The 17,558-nt window shown below is 40.8% G+C and overlaps 1 protein-coding gene across 7 annotated transcripts in view; it reads right to left on the bottom strand.

Annotated features, from left to right (window-relative positions):
• TEC (tec protein tyrosine kinase) overlaps window positions 1-17,558 on the bottom strand; it is a 218,450-nt gene that overhangs the window by 59,389 nt on the left and 141,503 nt on the right. For all 7 annotated transcript variants that reach the window (XM_029588129.1, XM_029588112.1, XM_029588121.1 and 4 more), the window contains 2 exons: window positions 9,662-9,790; window positions 626-666 (listed from right to left, as the gene is read on the bottom strand). In XM_029588129.1, coding sequence (XP_029443989.1) covers window positions 626-666; window positions 9,662-9,790 — 170 coding nt within the window. The remainder of the gene's footprint in view (window positions 1-625; window positions 667-9,661; window positions 9,791-17,558) is intronic.

The following is a 17,558-nucleotide window of genomic DNA, read 5'->3' as shown; positions in this document are numbered from 1 at the left end:
GAGTGGGATTAGAGGGTGTGGGAAACCAAGGTTATACTGTACATATGGGTTAACAAAAACATAGTTAAATACAATTATAATTAGCGTACATGAGAATTATAGTTAATACAAATATAGATAATGTACATTGATAGCAAAGCAATGCAATACAAAACAATAGCAAAGGCAGTCCATTTGAGCAAAATTTTCAAAGTTATTTACACACACAAAACACAGTTTTATACATGGAATTGTTTCATGTGTGCTTTATGCAAACTGGAGAGAGGCAGTGGAGCCAGGGCAGAGATGGAATTAAGTGCTTACTTTTTGAATTTAAAAAGAATATGTACGTATATTTATTGGCAAAAGATACACCCTTAAGAGAACAGATATGACTGCGTATACCACTATACTTTCGTTCAAATTTTCAAAGCAAACATACATAAGTTTGCTTTCAAAATCTGGGGTAAAGCTTACATGTAGGAAGGTACGCACTGCTTTTCCCCCACCATACACAGTTATACAATTACCCTCACTATGACCATAAGGATACTGTTAATCTACTCAACTTATTTACTGAGATTAAATTGTTGTATTGAATTTGAGGAGACTGTCTCAGTTAAATTCAATTATTGGGATTTCCTACCTTGATTTCATTTGGTGTTGGAGGAAGTGGCTTTCTTGTAACTAAAACCAAATGAAAGAAAAAAAAGCCCTTAATTTTGCAATGTTAGCAATGCAAATGAAAAACAAATGTTTACTAATCCTATTTAGTTTACAATAACCCTACAACTATAATATAAAAGAAACACAACATTTCATAAAAACAAATTTAATATAGTTTAATTTAAAAAACAAAACAAAGACAGACAAAGAGTACAGAAATTGGAGACTCTGGGTCCTGGAGGGCTGCAGACAGTTCTGGACTGTGAGACTAAATCAAAATGAGCAGATGAACCAGCTTTTTTAGACCATGCATGTGCACACACATAATGAATATTCAGCTTAAAAAAAATAAATTTAGTTGAGACAGATAGCAAGAAATAGTTATACATACATACATACGATAAAAGCTCCAGTATGCTCTATTAACCAGCATTTCACCCCGATAGCACCTTCAGTGATTGATTGTTCACCCCTCAATAACCAACACTGCCTATTCCCCAGGGATGGTGTATAATAGAGCCTTTTACTGTAATATTTCTATATATAAATGAGATGACAGTATGAAATGCTTAGAGCAGCTCAACCTTTTTTTTTTTATATTGTGGAGGAACCCATGAAATGGTTTCAAGGGAACCCTTGCACAAAAATTATTATACCTACAGCTCACGGTACATTAGCTTGATCAGTAAGCTGTAGATATAATCCAATAATAATTGTCAATGTTCCTTTGAGTAGAGAATGAGACTTTCTGTGGATCTATTTTAGCCAGTTTAGCCTCCTTTTTTAATTTGTTTGTTACCACTCCTCCACAAAGGATATCAACTCTAATGCAAGTCAGCAGCATAAGAAGAGGAAACTTCAGTTTTTCTGTTTTTTTCCCCCCACTAAATTTCCTACTTGGATATGGGGAAAAAAAAAAAAAAATCAAGTAGGCCTAAACATCTTATCACAAATTTCTACTCTACAAGATGCTAACAGAGAATGGAATGTGCAAGAGTAGGGAGGGTTTTTCTATTTAAAAATAAAAATGACTTTCACCTCCCCTTTCTTGAAAAACAAAACAAAAAACCCCCAGACAGTTATGTTTAGCTTACCTTTCTTGAAAATGAATCTTTGCCTTTTGAGTTTAACATTTATCAAAGCAAAACATTTATTGACAATGTTAAGTAGTAAAGTTACTAAAAACCATAAGCCAAAGCAATATGAATAATAATGTAGCCTAGGACAACTTTATACAGTACAAGACTAGAAAACAAATTCTCTTACAGAGTGGCATGAGGCTCAAATATAGACCTAGCAGGTTCTAAATTATACATGTGTCTGTTTCTTGATCTCTTTTAGAGACCTATATATGCATAGAACGTGTTTTTTGAAACTAAAAATAAAAAATGAAATTTACTTCTTTGTTTAAATCTGTTTATTAACAAGTTTGCAAAAAGGTAACACAATGAGCCTTAAACATATGGTACATATTGAATTCTGGATATAAACCAAGCCCAACAAGACATCCCCGCCCCCCTTCATCTCCTCCCCCCCCCCCCCCGCTGAGAAGACAGGAATGTACAATAATAAAAAAAAGTTAGGAATCTATAGCATTCAATATTTGGCTACATGTTCTATGCGGTAATGACATTATGTAAGGCATCCAGACATCCAATGTTTTTCTTTTAAATGTGAAAGAAAATGGTTTACTTGTAAGTAGTCCCATAGTCAGTCTATTATGAATACTGCTGCGCCACTGAGTCGCAGAGAGCACATCCGGTAGTCTCCAGACATGCAAAATGGCTGTAGCTGCTACAGTAAAAACTATTAATCCACAGTTTTTGTTTCAAAAGATCCCAAAAAAGATGCAGAAAATACACCAGATAGCACTAACTGCGGTGAAAAAGGCAGCTGGAGGTCCGTACTGAAACACTTTTTTCCAGAAAAACTGAATTTGTCTGCATTCCCACACAGAATGGCCCAAATGGGCAACCTCTTGGTTGCACTTGACACAGACAGAGTCAGTGAACTTAGCTAAACAAGCTTGGCATTGTGAGATGTAGAGCCTGTAGGTTATTTTATAACATGTTTCCCTCATTTGAGCATTGCAAGTGATGTTCTGGACCGCTGAGAAACTTGCAATATATGCTAAAGTGGAAATAGAGTCCTCAGCTCCTGTTGCCACTTACCCATGCATTGTCCAAGGTTCAGATCTTATATTTGTTCTCTAGAGCTTTATTAAAAAAAGATATAGAATGTCATACAGGGTCCTCCATATCGAACCAATCTAGGAGAAACTGCCAGTTTAAATTTTGTAGGTCAGCAACATTCAGAGTCTGTGTGTTATGATGAACTTGATAAAAGAAAAGACCTTTCAAGGGAGGACAGGGTGAACTGTTGACACAAGTCAGGAAAAGCTATAATAGATCCATCCGCTTTAAACAATTGGTGACGAAATATTAACCCCTTTGACTCCCAAACTTGAAAATGGAATAATCCTAAGCCCGGGAGAAAGTCTGCATTTCCCCGAATTGGCAAAAAAGTAGAAGATCAAAGATGCTGAAGAAATCTAAACATAAGCCACCGCCATGTTTTATGTAGAGGAGACACAAAAATTGCAGACTGTACATAATATGAAACACAAGAGGAATTGGCCTGCAGTATAAACCTCAGAGATAGGGGAGAAATCAGCCTCGCTTCCAATTCTGTACCTGAAAAAAATTGTGATTTTAGAAGCCAATCTCCAATATGTCTAAGGTAAGCCTGAACAGATGGTATTTCACAAGGTTCAGCACTATACAGGTCCTGATAGTAACGATAAAATATATCACCTGACCTGATTTATCTTTTAAAGCTAAAATGTGTCTTGCCTTCCCAAGATTTTACAATATTGGCCAGAAGTTTCCCTATCTTATTGCCATAGCGAAAAAACTTGTATCTGTAATCAAGTAAGCTCTTTTTAGTTTTCTGATGCATGAGTTCATTTAAGGTACTTTGAGTTACAAAGAATTGGGAACAAGTCAGCTCTGAGAGATTTTGACAATATCTGCACATAGTTATGGATAATTGTTTTTCTAAACGTAAAATGCCACTGGCAAGCTCCCTTTTCTTTTTAGCAATATACGCAATCACCTCACCCCCGTAACACACGCAATCACCTCACCCCCGTAACACACGCAATCACCTCACCCTGTAACAGTTTTAGTTGCTTCCCAGTAGAACAGAGGTAATTTGGTGGTCTGCAAAGAAATGGGCATACTCCCGTCAATTTGTCTCTGATATAGGCATGAAAATTAGTATCATAATAAAAATAAGTAGGAAATTGCCATCGCTGATTAGCCAGTAGAGGGGAGATCCCTTCCACATCCAGCCACACTGGGGCATGGTCAGATATGGCAAAGGGACAGATTTCAGAGCCCACCACCTTTGAAAAATAAGCCTTGCTCATCAAATAATCCAAGCAGGATTTCGACCCATGCGTATAGATCTCCTCCAAAAGATAAAGGACTCTAGAAATATCTGTCAAATCCAAATTAATGTATAAATATGGGAGGCCATGTGTTAGATCAGTACAAGAAACTAGTCTATTTCATTTTCTATCGATAGTGCTATCAAAGACCAGATTAAATTCCCCGCCCAGAATAAGTGGAAGATGGGAGTAAGCTAGGAGTATATTTAATATTTTATTGAAAAAAAGGTTGAAAATAGGTGTTGGGAGGATAAATATCAACCAGTATCTCCTTCCCAAAAAGTTCAGTTACCAAAAATAAGTATCTGGATCCGACCACAGGGGCTGACCAATGGCACTGGTAGCCCCTGTGACATAGTAAAGGCAAAGGCTATCGGCGCCATTTTGAATACTGGCAGCTGACAGCCCGAGTGCAGGAGATCGCGCCAGGACCCCCGCTGGACCACCAGGGACTTTTGGTAAGTCTTGGGGGGGGGGGGGGTCAGGAGGGTGGGGGTTTGTAGTTAATTAAATTTAAAGGGTTGAGATGGGGGGTTTTTTTGGGAAACGAATACATATGTAACTAATGAACGGATCAGGGTCCCCCGAGAACGGATGCAACGGATTTGGCTCCCCACGAATACCGAATGGGACGAATCCCTAAAACCTTGTAATGCTTGACATCCCAACCTATCCCACAGACATTCCAGGTAGAACATCTAGTGGCTACCATGGGAGCCTAAGTAACAGGGAACCATGTTGTAGTAAATAAGCCCTTCCCATCAAGCTGGTGGTAGGTCTCCCAGCCTAGGCCCACCACCCCCAAAGAGCAACAAAGAGAAGCCATGTGTCTATGCCACAGCAATTCACAAGTCCTATGCAGTAAAAAAGGAAAACAGTCCATAAGGAATGAGAAAGCTAGAAGCAAATACAGAAAAAGCATTACACAAATATTAACATGACTTCTCAACAGTAATCTCCCCAAAAACCCCAATATAGTTGTGCAATGGGAAAAAAGAAAAAAAAAAAAAAAAAAAAAAAAAAAAGGAACCTGTCATCCCATCTGCCAAAGCTGAAAAAAGTAGCCAAGTCAGGTAAAACGTGTGCTGTGAGGGCCCTCCTCTCTATCTGTACACTTGAAACCAGGTAAGCAGCTTAGATCAGTGGCATGATTTCACTGAAGAAAAATAAAAAAGTCCTTCAGCCAGAATAATTCTGAGCCTCTTCAGCTGAGCTAACACACATTTTTGCCATTATAGAAGACTTTCAACTTTGCTGGAAAGAGCAACGTGAATCTAATATTTATTCATGCCAACTGAGTACAAGCAGGAGTGAATGCCTTTTTCCTCATTTCAACTGCTGCTGAAGAGTCTAGGAAAGTAGAACTTTGGCACCTCAAAGTGTAACTCTGACAACGATATGCTCATAAGCTTGAAATTCTAAGTACTCTGATTATAACCACTCGGGGTTTAGAATTTGTATTAGCCCCAATTATAGGCCCTAAACGATGGTCTCTCAATCAATAATGAACCATGTTTGTTTTCCAAACATAAAGCTTGTATGAGCCAGGTTTCCAAACGAGTGCCCAAAGTATGTTCCGGTACAGACTCAGGCTTGCCAATGATCCTTATTTTATGCGACCTATTTTCAAGGTCTTCCACTTTTGACTGCAATAAACCACACTGGGTTTTCAGCTGCGTCATCTCAGTCAGCACAGAGACTGTGATATCCTCTACAGCAGAGATGTGCTGTTCCGTGGTTTTCATTTGCTGCTGAATTAAAGTTAACTATGTGCTCACGCCAGATAATTTGTGAGGAAAGCTGGGTGAATTTCCCTTTCAGCGCTGCCAGCACAGCTGCCATCACATCAGAGCTCATCGGGTCTGTTCCTTCGGAGGCAGGAGGAAGGTTGGGTGCATCGGCCATCTTGAGATTGCTGCCCTTCACCTTCTTTCTCTCTTTTGTCGATTTTGTTGCCATTATGCTGGAAGGATCTCCTTTACCTGAAAAGTACTGTACCCACAGAGCAACAAAAAGGTCTGTTGCAAAGCCGCTTGAAACAGGAAACGGGAACCGTTGCAAGAGACTAATAAAGAGGAGAGGGCCCTCAGAGAGCTCAGTGGAAATGTTAGACTTCCCTCACAGCATCACTTGGTCCCAAAATTTACTTCTTTAATGTGAAACTTGTGCTTGTTTTTTGCTACACAAATACTTAATTTTGGGTCAAACTTGAGATAAGCACACATTGATTTCATCTTCAGAATTTCTGTCCTTACTTTTGATGCTTGTTAAACAAGAAAAAGCTTGCTCACACATGTAAGAAGTTGAAAACTGCAGCAAAATGGTCATTGCTTTCCTGTGAATGGCAGGATACTCTTCTTTCACAGAAATCCAGAACTTGTCCAGGAGCAGATCAGTAAACCTCACCTTGAGTGGATGATCAGATGGCAGCTCACAAAGTTCTTCCTCTTCTCTCAAAGTCAAATTTTCAGGCTGAGCAGAAGATTCAGAGAAAGAGTCCCTTCACCCAGTCAGTCAATCATACACTTGTGTTGAAAGGAAAAAAAACAACAAAAAGCTGTTCAGTTTTCTTCTGTAGTTTTTCCAGCTAGTTTTCAGTGAGACTTGCTGATATCCTTCCTCACTCTCAAGACCATGCAGCAGTGGAAACCTTTCAAGATTTCTTTTTGAAGCATGGATTTTTCCAAAGATTCAGTTTCATTTTAAATCCAAGAATCTTGCCACTTGAAGTCAAAACACAATCCACATTTACAACAGCAGCGAAGTGGCAGGCTGAGCAGCTGAGTCGCAGCACGTAAAGAGTCCCACCACTGCGAGCGTTAGCAGCCAAGGCAGGTGACGTTCAAAAAAAGATTTTTTTTTTCAATTACGATCTCTCGCAGAACCCCGGCTGAGAAAGGATGGCCTACATAATACTCAGGTGCATATGAAAAAATACTGAATGATGAAAAACTGTCTTCATTTCAATTTAGATAATACTGGAAACTTGCAAAAATAACTATAGTTTATCTCAACTCATTCAAAGATTCTATGATTAATTTAAAATTTTACTTTGTTTCATTAAAAAAATAAATAAATCTAAACTGTGGATTTTCTCAGAGCCTTTACAGGAAAATTTTCTCCTCAGAGGTATAGGAGATGGCAAATACCTTTGACAAAATCAGGCCCTTTGTTTTATTTTTAACATTTAAAATTACATCCAAGCTAATAAGCTTGTACAAAACAGCATATAGAGATCAAAAAAGAATCATTAATAGGCAATACAAATAAACCTCTCATATCCCATCCGTCCACTAAAATTCAGGAGATTTCCAAATCAGAATTTTTGAAAAAGCATTAACAAAGAATATAGCCAAGAGAAGAGAACAGTCAATACTATTGTGCCTATATCTACTGAAAGGCAACTTCTAAATTGGTGGTAGAGAGAGCAGTGCCCTGGGAGTACTTAAGAAAAACAGGCAATTGGGAGGATTCAAAGAAAACATTTTACCTCTTTAAATTTACCACACATTTTCAAGGGAAACAGCCAAAATAGAGCCCCCAAACTAGTACCTAGCACCAGGTCTCAACTATAGAAATCTTTCTTTTGGCCTCTGTTGCCTTTGCAACTAAGAAACCTATGAACTCTTAATCCTCGAAACGGAACATCTGTCACGAAAAAATTTCAAAATAAAGTTACGATCTGACACGATAGCAAATGTTACAATTAAAGTAGCAGACTATTCCTTCTTCAGAGGATTGTTCCAAAAAAGAAGACAAATGAGATAGTTTAAGAAGGGCTGGGAGATCCTCCTTCCCTTGTAAAAACTTACGAGATATGGGCAAATAATACACCTTCGAAACTGGGGGAAGCAAATTTTCAGAAACTTTTAAAGTTTCCAAAAAATATCCACACAACCATCTCCATAGGAGACACCAGTTTTTCCTTTGGAAAGCTAATTAACTGGATGTTGAGTCTGCGAACATTTTCCAAATTTTTCAACCTTATTTTGCAATTATAAATGACCTCTTGCTATAGTCCCCCACTGATTCCTGTAAAATCGTCTCTTTAGCTTCAAGTTGTTCCACTTTCTGAGATATTCCAATTATTTGATCTTGCAAAGCATTAACAGCTGCTGAGAAAAAAAACAAAACTGTGCCACTTGAGAAGAAAGCTTCATAATGGCTCCCATGATACATCAAGAGCAATGTTAGCGGGTTTCATAATAAACGAAGACAGTGCCTCAAGTTTGGGTAAACCCTCCGTAGCAGGCAGAGAAGAAGAAACACTGCCAAGCAAACTAGCTGCCTCCATACGCACAGAGAAATCCAGAGTCCTCCCAATATTCAGCTCTGGTATCTCTCAATACTGAATCGGTTGGCATGGCGATGTCATCTGATCACAATGGAAAAAAGAAACGTTGCAGTGAACATTGGTTACAGAGGTTCTGGATTGGGGAGGCACGCAGTGTAGCTCTGGAGATGGAGACGTTTCAGAGTCAGGGACTGCTGCTGTCAAACCATTGCCCGGTAAACTGTCTGACCGCTTCACAGAGTCTAAGTGAGGGTCCCAGCTCCAGAGAAGATGTCTAGCCACTGGGCCTTTTAACGTCGAGGTTGCCAACATGTCTAGGAATATGCTAGTTTTGTCCTCTCTCTTGCCCCATGAAAGCAGAAAAATAAAGTAAAAGACAAAGCTTTAAATAAGGTAGGAGGGAGTCTACGGAGCACACTCCTCTAATGTGCACAAAATTTGATTGTAAGCCCTGTGGGGATATGGAAATACCTATAGTACTTGAATGCAATCCGTTCTGTTGTACACTTTGAAGTGCCGAAAAGTGGAATCTAAAAATCTAAATCAATAAAACGACGTGCAGCCTTCTTGTAAACTCCCTGTAGTTTTGTTTTAATGATTTTCAAATCCAGGCAAAAAAGTACCAGTGCAATGATTACATCGCTCCAGCAGCATGATAACCTGCCTGACAGTGGGCTGACTAGGTGGAAATTTGGGATTTTTTTTGGTGTGGGGGGAGGGGAGAGGAGAGGAGAGGTTGATGTCAACAACCACTGGCCTGGAAGCTACTCTAATGAAAAATGACCTTATCTGAAGAGTAAGATCATTTTTAATAGGCTAAAGTTGAAAAGCACTCCAATCAAGGTATAGCCATAGTTTATTCTATTTTATTATAATATGGATATGATAAAAAAATAAAGAGAGACAACCTGTCTGCTGCAAGTCCCAGAATACACTGTCAGGTCAAAACCTGCTAGAACCCAGAGATTGGCAGTTGGTTTACAGCATATAAAAGTAGGATATTCTTAAAAAGATTTAACTATTCTGTGCTCTGCTAATGGCACCATTTTTTTAAAAAAGCAAAATACTTGGGAAAAAAAAGTTTAGGGAAACTAGGTGTTCCTGAAAGAAACAAAATTCCACTCAATTCATATAAAAAAAAAAAAAAAAAAAAAGAAATATGCCAATAATTGCATGCAAAGCTGTCACAGAAATATGCCGATTCACAACATAAATATGAACCACTAAGCAATCGTGCTATCTTATTACAAAAATAAAAATTAAGCACTTACTGTCACCAAACAGATTATATTCCTCACAGCCAGGTGCTAGCTTCTCCGTTTGCCTGCAACACTGATAACTTCCTTCTGTCCAGAAATGAGGATGGTACTTTGCCAGTATGTGATTATTACTCTTTATCTCTACAATTTACAAAAATGTATGGTTTAAACATGTGGAGATAAAACCATGGAAACTTACAAAAGTCACAACTAGATTAAGAACCTTAATTATCAGTGTTAGCTAAAACTAACAGAATAATGTAACTTCAAAGAAACCAATAGCCTCCATTTCACTCTGCATAGATGAAGCTCCTGGAACCATATCTGGATTCTACATATACTCGGCAGAGTGATTTAAGGTGGCAATAGGCAATACTGTTTTTTGACAGTAGCAAACACGGTTTGGCTTTAAGGTATATCTACATACATTTTATGTAGTTATATTGCATATTTGTTGGTTCTTTAAAAAAAAAAAAAAAAAAAAACCACCACCACACAAAAACCCCACACAGGCTTGTTTGTGGTTCTCATGGACTGCAGTGCTCAACCCCAGATTAGGAGATTCCAGAATATGGTTTGTCCAAAAGCTATCTCTGCACACAATTTAATAATGCCTCTCATCTACTTTGAACAATACACGAGAAAACCCAACAGGTTTCAACGCTGGTTCCAACAGGTCCGGCTCTGCTAAGGTAAGTACAATATGCAAATTAACCAGGTTATTAAATCAAACTTATCATACATATTTTATTGTGGACATCTTAAAACACCATACCTGGTGTCAAAAATCGTTTTAAGTGGCAATTTTAAAGTTCAAAACTAATCATTTGCCCAGTATGGATGTTCTAGTATATGCTTCTATAATTAGAGACATGCATGACCAAATACTAGTCCAGATTGTTTGATTTGTGTTGGAAGTGAGTGGATGCTGGGAAGGCATGGAGGGAGGGCGAAACACCCAGCTCTGTTTTCAGAGACTGGGATAACCAAACAGAATGATAAATCCTTTGAGAAGTAGCCCTTTCATTTATATTCTTCTAATATGCTGGGAATCAGAGGACTGAAGGGAAGCCTTTAAAGGGCATCTTGGCTTTGGAAGCTGTCTCAGCTGAACAATTTCACAACCAGAGTTGACACCTGGCCAATAACATCCAAGCTACTCCTCTGGCCAAGGTCCGGACCAAAATTTCAGCCTGTGTCTGCTAAAAAGGCAGCAGCAGGCTCCATAACCACTCTGGCATTCCCTCCAGACTCATCAACTTCCTGAGAGAGAAGCAGACAAGATCTCGCCACTAGGGCACAACAGGAGGCAACCTGAAACTTAATCGCCACTGCCTCAAAGGCTTACTTAAGAATAGCCTCAATCCTTCTATTATGTACATCCTTCAAGGCCGCTCTTCCTTCTACATGGATAGTCATCCGCTTAGAAACAGCACATACCAGGGTATCCACTTTGGGAAAACACAAACACGCTCTCACAGCTGGATCCAGGGGGGTACAGGCCTTCCAATGTCCGACCCCCTTTAAAATTTGCCTCTGGAGTATCCCATTCCATATCAATCAATTCCTGAATGGCATCCATCACAGGGAAAAAAACAAGAGGCTTTACGTAAGGAAACCAAAATGGGATTCTTCCTCAGCTCTGACACAGTATCCAAACTAGGCACACCCAGCTGTTTCAAGGTCTGGGAAATCAAGGCCGGCAGTTCATCTCTATGAAAGAACCACAACATGGTTCAATACGGCTCCAGCCCTGGAGGAATTTCCCCATCTTCCAGGGAATCAGGATCAACTTCACCATCAGTGCCATCCAGATTCCTGTCAGGAACACCCGCAGGGAGCTGAGGCGAGCCCTGGAGCTTAAGCATAGGACTGGAAGAACATAAGAACATAAGAAAATGCCATACTGCGTCAGACCAAAGGTCTATCAAGCCCAGCATCCTGTTTCCAACAGTGGCCAATCCAGGCCATAAGAACCTGGCAAGTACTCAAAAGCTAAGTCTATTTCATGTAACCATTACTAATGGCAGTGGCTATTCTCTAAGTGAACTTAATAGCAGGTAATGAACTTCTCCTCCAAGAACTTATCCAATCCTTTTTTAAACACAGCTATACTAACTGCACTAACCACATTCTCTGGCAACAAATTCCAGAGTTTAATTGTGCGTTGAGTAAAAAAGAACTTTCTCCGATTAGTTTTAAATGTGCCCCATGCTAACTTCATGGAGTGCCCCCTAGTCTTTCTACTATCCGAAAGAGTAAATAACCGATTCACATCTACCCGTTCTAGACCTCTCATGATTTTAAACACCTCTATCATATCCCCCCTCAGTCGTCTCTTCTCCAAGCTGAAAAGTCCTAACCTCTTTAGTCTTTCCTCATAGGGGAGTTGTTCCATTCCCCTTATCATTTTGGTAGCCCTTCTCTGTACCTTCTCCATCGCAATTATATCTTTTTTGAGATGCGGCGACCAGAATTGTACACAGTATTCAAGGTGCGGTCTCACCATGGAGCGATACAGAGGCATTATGACATTTTCTGTTTTATTCACCATTCCCTTTCTAATAATTCCCAACATTCTGTTTGCTTTTTTGACTGCCTCAGCACACTGAGCCGATGATTTCAATGTGTTATCCACTATGACACCTAGATCTCTTTCTTGGGTTGTAGCACCTAATATGGAACTCAACATTGTGTAATGTGTAATGAAGGAGGAGCCACCGGCTGAGGGTCTGACCAGACAGAAATGGGGGAAGCGGAGGACTGCGCCTGAAGAAAGGCTCGTAAGCCTTGAAAAAATTCCACCCAAGAAAAAGCAAGCGGGTCCAGACCAAGGCCAGAAGGAACTGGAGCTGGTCCCACAGAACTGCCCTCACCAGCGGAGGAGCCAGTCAAGGGAGAACCAAGATTTGGTGTCCCCCCCAGTCAAGGCCGTGACCAACCCATCAGAGTGGGAAGAGCCAGGCTTAGCAAAATCCAAGGAAGACAACTCTCCTTGAGTGTCTGAGCAGCGCTGACAGAGGTTAGAAGCCAGGTCAGGCTGAGAAGCCCTAATATGACAGGCAACACAAATAGGAAGATGCTTAGGCTTCTTGCTTACTTGTGCCATTGCTGTGGTAAACGTGCATCGGAACGGCTCGTGCTCAAAAATGAAATGCGCCCAAAAAACAAGCGCCTAAAAGAAAGCATGGCAAGGCGCACGCACAACCTGTGCACCAAGTTAAGAGAGTTAAAAAGTTTGTGAGCATAAAAAGCGCACCCAAAAACAGAGCACACAAGAGCACGCGAAAAACAGCAGCCGCAGCCTACAACGTGGCATGCAAGAAAAAAGCCTAAGTGCGGGCCCTAGCCAAGGGGGAGGGGGCCGCTCATCCCACCAGGCTGCCCCATTCCTCCAACCAACGGGAACGAACGTCAGTACGGCATGCTGAGAACAGAGGAAGTCCTGAAACCCCTCTGATTCATGGTAAAACGCTTTTTTTTTCTTTTTTTTTTTAAACCTTACCTGAGCTCAGCACTTACTGCCTCAGTACAAAGACTGTCTCCACCTGTGGGGGGAGAGGGCATCTGCCGTCACCGTTGCGCTCGCCCTCCTGCACCCGCTGCCTTTCAGCTGAACTAGCAGTTAAGTCCATGCTGGGAAACCCAGCTACCGGAATAAGGTACACTTCTGAGGGACCATGGAAATCACCTCAGGAATTCTCAACTGGGGGAGTGACCTTCAGGTAGCACCACCAGAGAGCAGGGCTCTCTTTTCCTGAATTTAGAATTTCAAATTTCTCCTTCCAAAATGCTCGAAGCAATCCCCATAGGGAGATGCACGTCTACCATCTGCTGGAGACGGAGAATACTGGCACTCTGGGGTCACTGCAGGGCTATATATATACAGTGACATCAATTTGCTCCTTCTCTATCTGTTGGCAGGGGAGAATAAACCCACTGGTCTTGAGTCCATCTGTACACATGCTAGGAAAATAATTTTTAGAGATGCTTAGTACACTTTTAAGAGCATATATTTCATGTTTTACAAAGGCATTTGAGTTACTGAATATTTAGATGAAGAAGGGCTCTACCATTGCATGGTAGGAGCATTGTGCTGTAATGCTGCCTTGGATGAACCAGACTCCAACTGCATACTTTACAGTAGCCTAACACACGTGTCAAACACAAGGCCCGCGGCCTTGTTTTTTGTGGCCCGCAAGCGATATGAATGGCTGAGAATGTGTCAACAGTGCCACAGCAGCGCGACTCCTATGAGCAGTGCGCTGCTGGCACTGTATGCACTTCTCCCGTGCAATCACCAATCCCGTCTGCTCAGCAATCACGTGTGCATCGCACCCTGGCTCTGCTTCCACAGCGTAGTGTGGCGGTGGAGCCGTGGCGCACAGATCATCACAGGGCCGGGCGCCATTTTCTTTTTGTGCCCATGTGGAGCAGGAGTAGAGCAGGTAAATGCAACTGGTGGCAGCAGGCTCTTTGTGGGGGCAGAGGTTATGTGACAGCAGGCTCACTGAGGGGGCACTTATGTGAAGCAAAATGGTCCTAAAGGACATCTTGGTTTTTACTTAGGTGGCGCACCACAACATCTCTGGTGGAACAATTTGAATCCCAAAATGTCCAACAAAAGAAAAGTTGATGCAGAAGGAAGACAATTTCATGAAAGATGGGAAAGCGAATACATGTTTGCGCTTCAAGGAGAAAAACCAGTATTGTGTTATGAGGCAATGGCGGTGTTCAAGGAAAATAATATACGTCAGCATTTTGAGACCAAACATGGAACTAAGTTTGCTAAATATAGCCTCCAAGAAAATAACAAATAGTCCAAGAATTAAAACGTTGGCTTGCTCTTACTTTGTTTTATTCGTCTTATTCTGCTCCCAACCTGTTACCACTAGCTGGATGGCATCAATGCCGTGTCTTATTAACCCACTGCTCTGGTATGGCCTGTACCGCACTGTTGATAGTTCTGTCACGTCCCTGTATTATCATGGTTTTTTATTTGTTCTAGTTTATTCCACTGTAATTTACTAGTCTCTGAGCTGACGAGGTTGGGAGGGAGGGAAGACACACTATACATGAATGAAGAGCAATACTGTGTTATTACCCATTTATATTAACCTGGGTTGAATAATATTAGATCCTCAAAGGGATGGTTGAACCAAGATTTTGATGTGACACATGCTGTTTGGGTCTCTTCTTGTTTGACCCTAAATATTTGTATTTTGTTCTTATCTATAGTTTTATTACTCTTTCTGAAAATTTAATAAAATAATTACAAATTAAAAAAAAAAAAAAAGTCAGACTGCAATCGCAGCAAAAGATGTTCACAAAAGCTGCAGCACAAAACGATGCAGCAGTGAAAGCTAGCTTTATCGTGGCTGCAGAAACCGCTCGGGCTTCTCAGTGTTTTTCAAAGGGTGAATTTTTGAAGGGGTGCCCTGATCGGATACAGAGTTTTAAAAATGTCAGTTTGTCAAGAAACACCATCGCAAACCGAGTTAAGGAACCAGCAGCTGGCCGAAGTGGCCTGCAGTTATCCGGCTTTTTCATTAGCTGTTCATGAAAGCACAGGCAACACGGATACAGCGCATCTATCCATTTTTATAAGAGGCCTAAAGGCAGACTTCTCTATCACAGAGGAGCTCTTGGATGTAGCTGCCATGCATGGGACAACAGGGAAGGACATTTTTGATGCGGTGGAGAAGTTCATAAGTAAACAAAATTATCCTGGGAAAAGTTGGTGGGGCTAACTACTGATGGTGCACCTGCCATGTGTGGAGAAAAAGCAGGCTTGGTTGGATTAATGAAGGAGAAAATGCAAGGAATTAACTGCCACACAGTTTGATAACGTATCATTGCATTATCCATCAAGAAGCTTTGTGCGGAAAGGTTCTGGAACTCGATAATATAATGACCACGGTCACGAAACAGTGAACTTCATTCGGGCGCATAGCTTGAATCATCGACGGTTCCAGGTGTTTTTGCAGGAGATGGATTCAGAGCATGGAGACAGGCCCTAACATACAGAAGTAAGGTGGCTGAGTAGGAGTGCAGTCCTTAAACGATGTTTTGAGCTTAAAGAAGAAATTGCACTTTTCATGCAAAGTAAAGGACAACCCTTGCCTGAAGTGTCGGAATCGAACTGGCTGCGTGATTTTGCTATGTTGTGTGACATAACAGATCATCTCGTCCAACTGAATCAGAAGCTGCAGGGATGCAAACAAGCCATCATGCAGATGTCTGACATGATCACAGCTTTCCAGCGTCAACTTCACCTATGGAAGTCCCAAGTGGACCAGGACAATCTTGTTCACTTTCCTGTTTTTCAGAGCATCTCAGCCTCATTTCCCGGTGCTTTTTTTTTTTTTTTCCTTTAATAGTAGTGCGAGGTTAACCATGCTGCCTTATCAAAGGGTGGGGAGGATATGGGACTCTGATGTTTATACTGCATGCTGTGTTTCCTGTATTGAGTTAAGTACAAAGGTGGAAACTGTATGGGGTTTTTTTTTTTTTTTGGACTGTTTACTGTGATCCACACTAAGTGATTTTTTTTTTTTTTACCTGGAAGATTGTGAAATTTAAAATTGTACAACATATGATTAAAAGTTAAAGTAAATGATGTTCATGTTTCACAAATAACTGTTGCTTATTTCATGGAAGAAGCTCAGCTGCTGCATCTGTGGTTACCCAAGTTACTGACCGCTATAGGAGGAAGGGAGCAGTCACCGTGGCCAAACAGAGCTGGCTTCCAGGAATACTGCTTCCTCCTAGGAGTAAATTCAAATCATTGCTAATGAATTGCTTTCTAAGTTCTTACAAGTAAGGGTAAAAAAAATAAAGCAATCACTTTTTCTGCATCAGAGCTGCCATATTTAATTTCTAAGAACGAAGTAGACAGATTTTCTTTACCCAGCATTATCTTTGTGCTTTTGTATGCAATATAAGCATTAGAAAGGAAAATAACTAGCTCTGCATATACCGTATCAGTCAATTTCAGATTTTGCTGTCTTGTATGATGATTAATCCAAACTACGATATAGATAACCCCAGTTCAGAATTTCCTTTACTGACTAGGTTCCCCAGTCTGAGACACTTGTTCGATGCTCTACTGGGCACATACTATGGAAAAACGGATGGCTGATACCAGATGCGCGGGTTTTAATCCTTGCCTAGGAGAGTCACAGACGACTGCAAGTGGACCAGTAGCAGAATCTCATTTAGGAAAACCAAGAGTTCAAAGCAGGATGATAATGTATGTACAACCTTTTGATTGATAACATGACCCAAAACTAAGGCGTTACAACGCCGCATGAAGTATATGGAGGAAAAAAAATCCCCAAGCTTGATTTGGAATGCATTTGTTTTGTCAGGAGTCCTTTAAATCTTGAAAAAACACAGTGGACAGTAGCAATTAGGGAATAACTAACAGTCCAGTCAATACCACAAACAAGAAGTGAGAAATGAGAGGCTCATTAAGGCAGTATACCTAGCTGCAATGCTTCAGTAAGCTGGATAGGTCATAGCCATACTGCTTTACAATTAAGTTATTTCCTGGTCAGGTTCTTCCAATTATGGTCCCTTCTAAAATAGGTGCTGGCTCCTCTGAGCACATTACCAGTAGTGCTCCTAAGCTGGGGTTAGTGCAAACTGAGGGAAGGATCCCTTCATGTGCAGCCCCTCCTTTTGAGGGTACTGGGATGGCCATCCCCTTGAGTAGGGTTTACAAGCAGCTCTCTCTCTTAGAACTCTGGGGGCAGTATTAGTTTGGAGTTTTGGAGAAGGTTGGAGAAGTTTTCCTCAGAGTTGAAGTTTTTTTTGGCCTACCTAGAGGTTTGGCCTCTATCCTGCCTGCAACCTTTCTGGGTTAGATTGGGGATCCCACTCCTTAGTTGCAGGGTGGTTGTCTTGG

This window comes from Rhinatrema bivittatum, chromosome 1, assembly GCF_901001135.1.
Source record: "Rhinatrema bivittatum chromosome 1, aRhiBiv1.1, whole genome shotgun sequence".
Classification (NCBI taxonomy): Eukaryota; Metazoa; Chordata; class Amphibia; order Gymnophiona; family Rhinatrematidae; genus Rhinatrema; species Rhinatrema bivittatum.
Note: the sequence above shows the minus strand (reverse complement) of the source record. Positions and strands in the feature narration are given on the sequence as shown.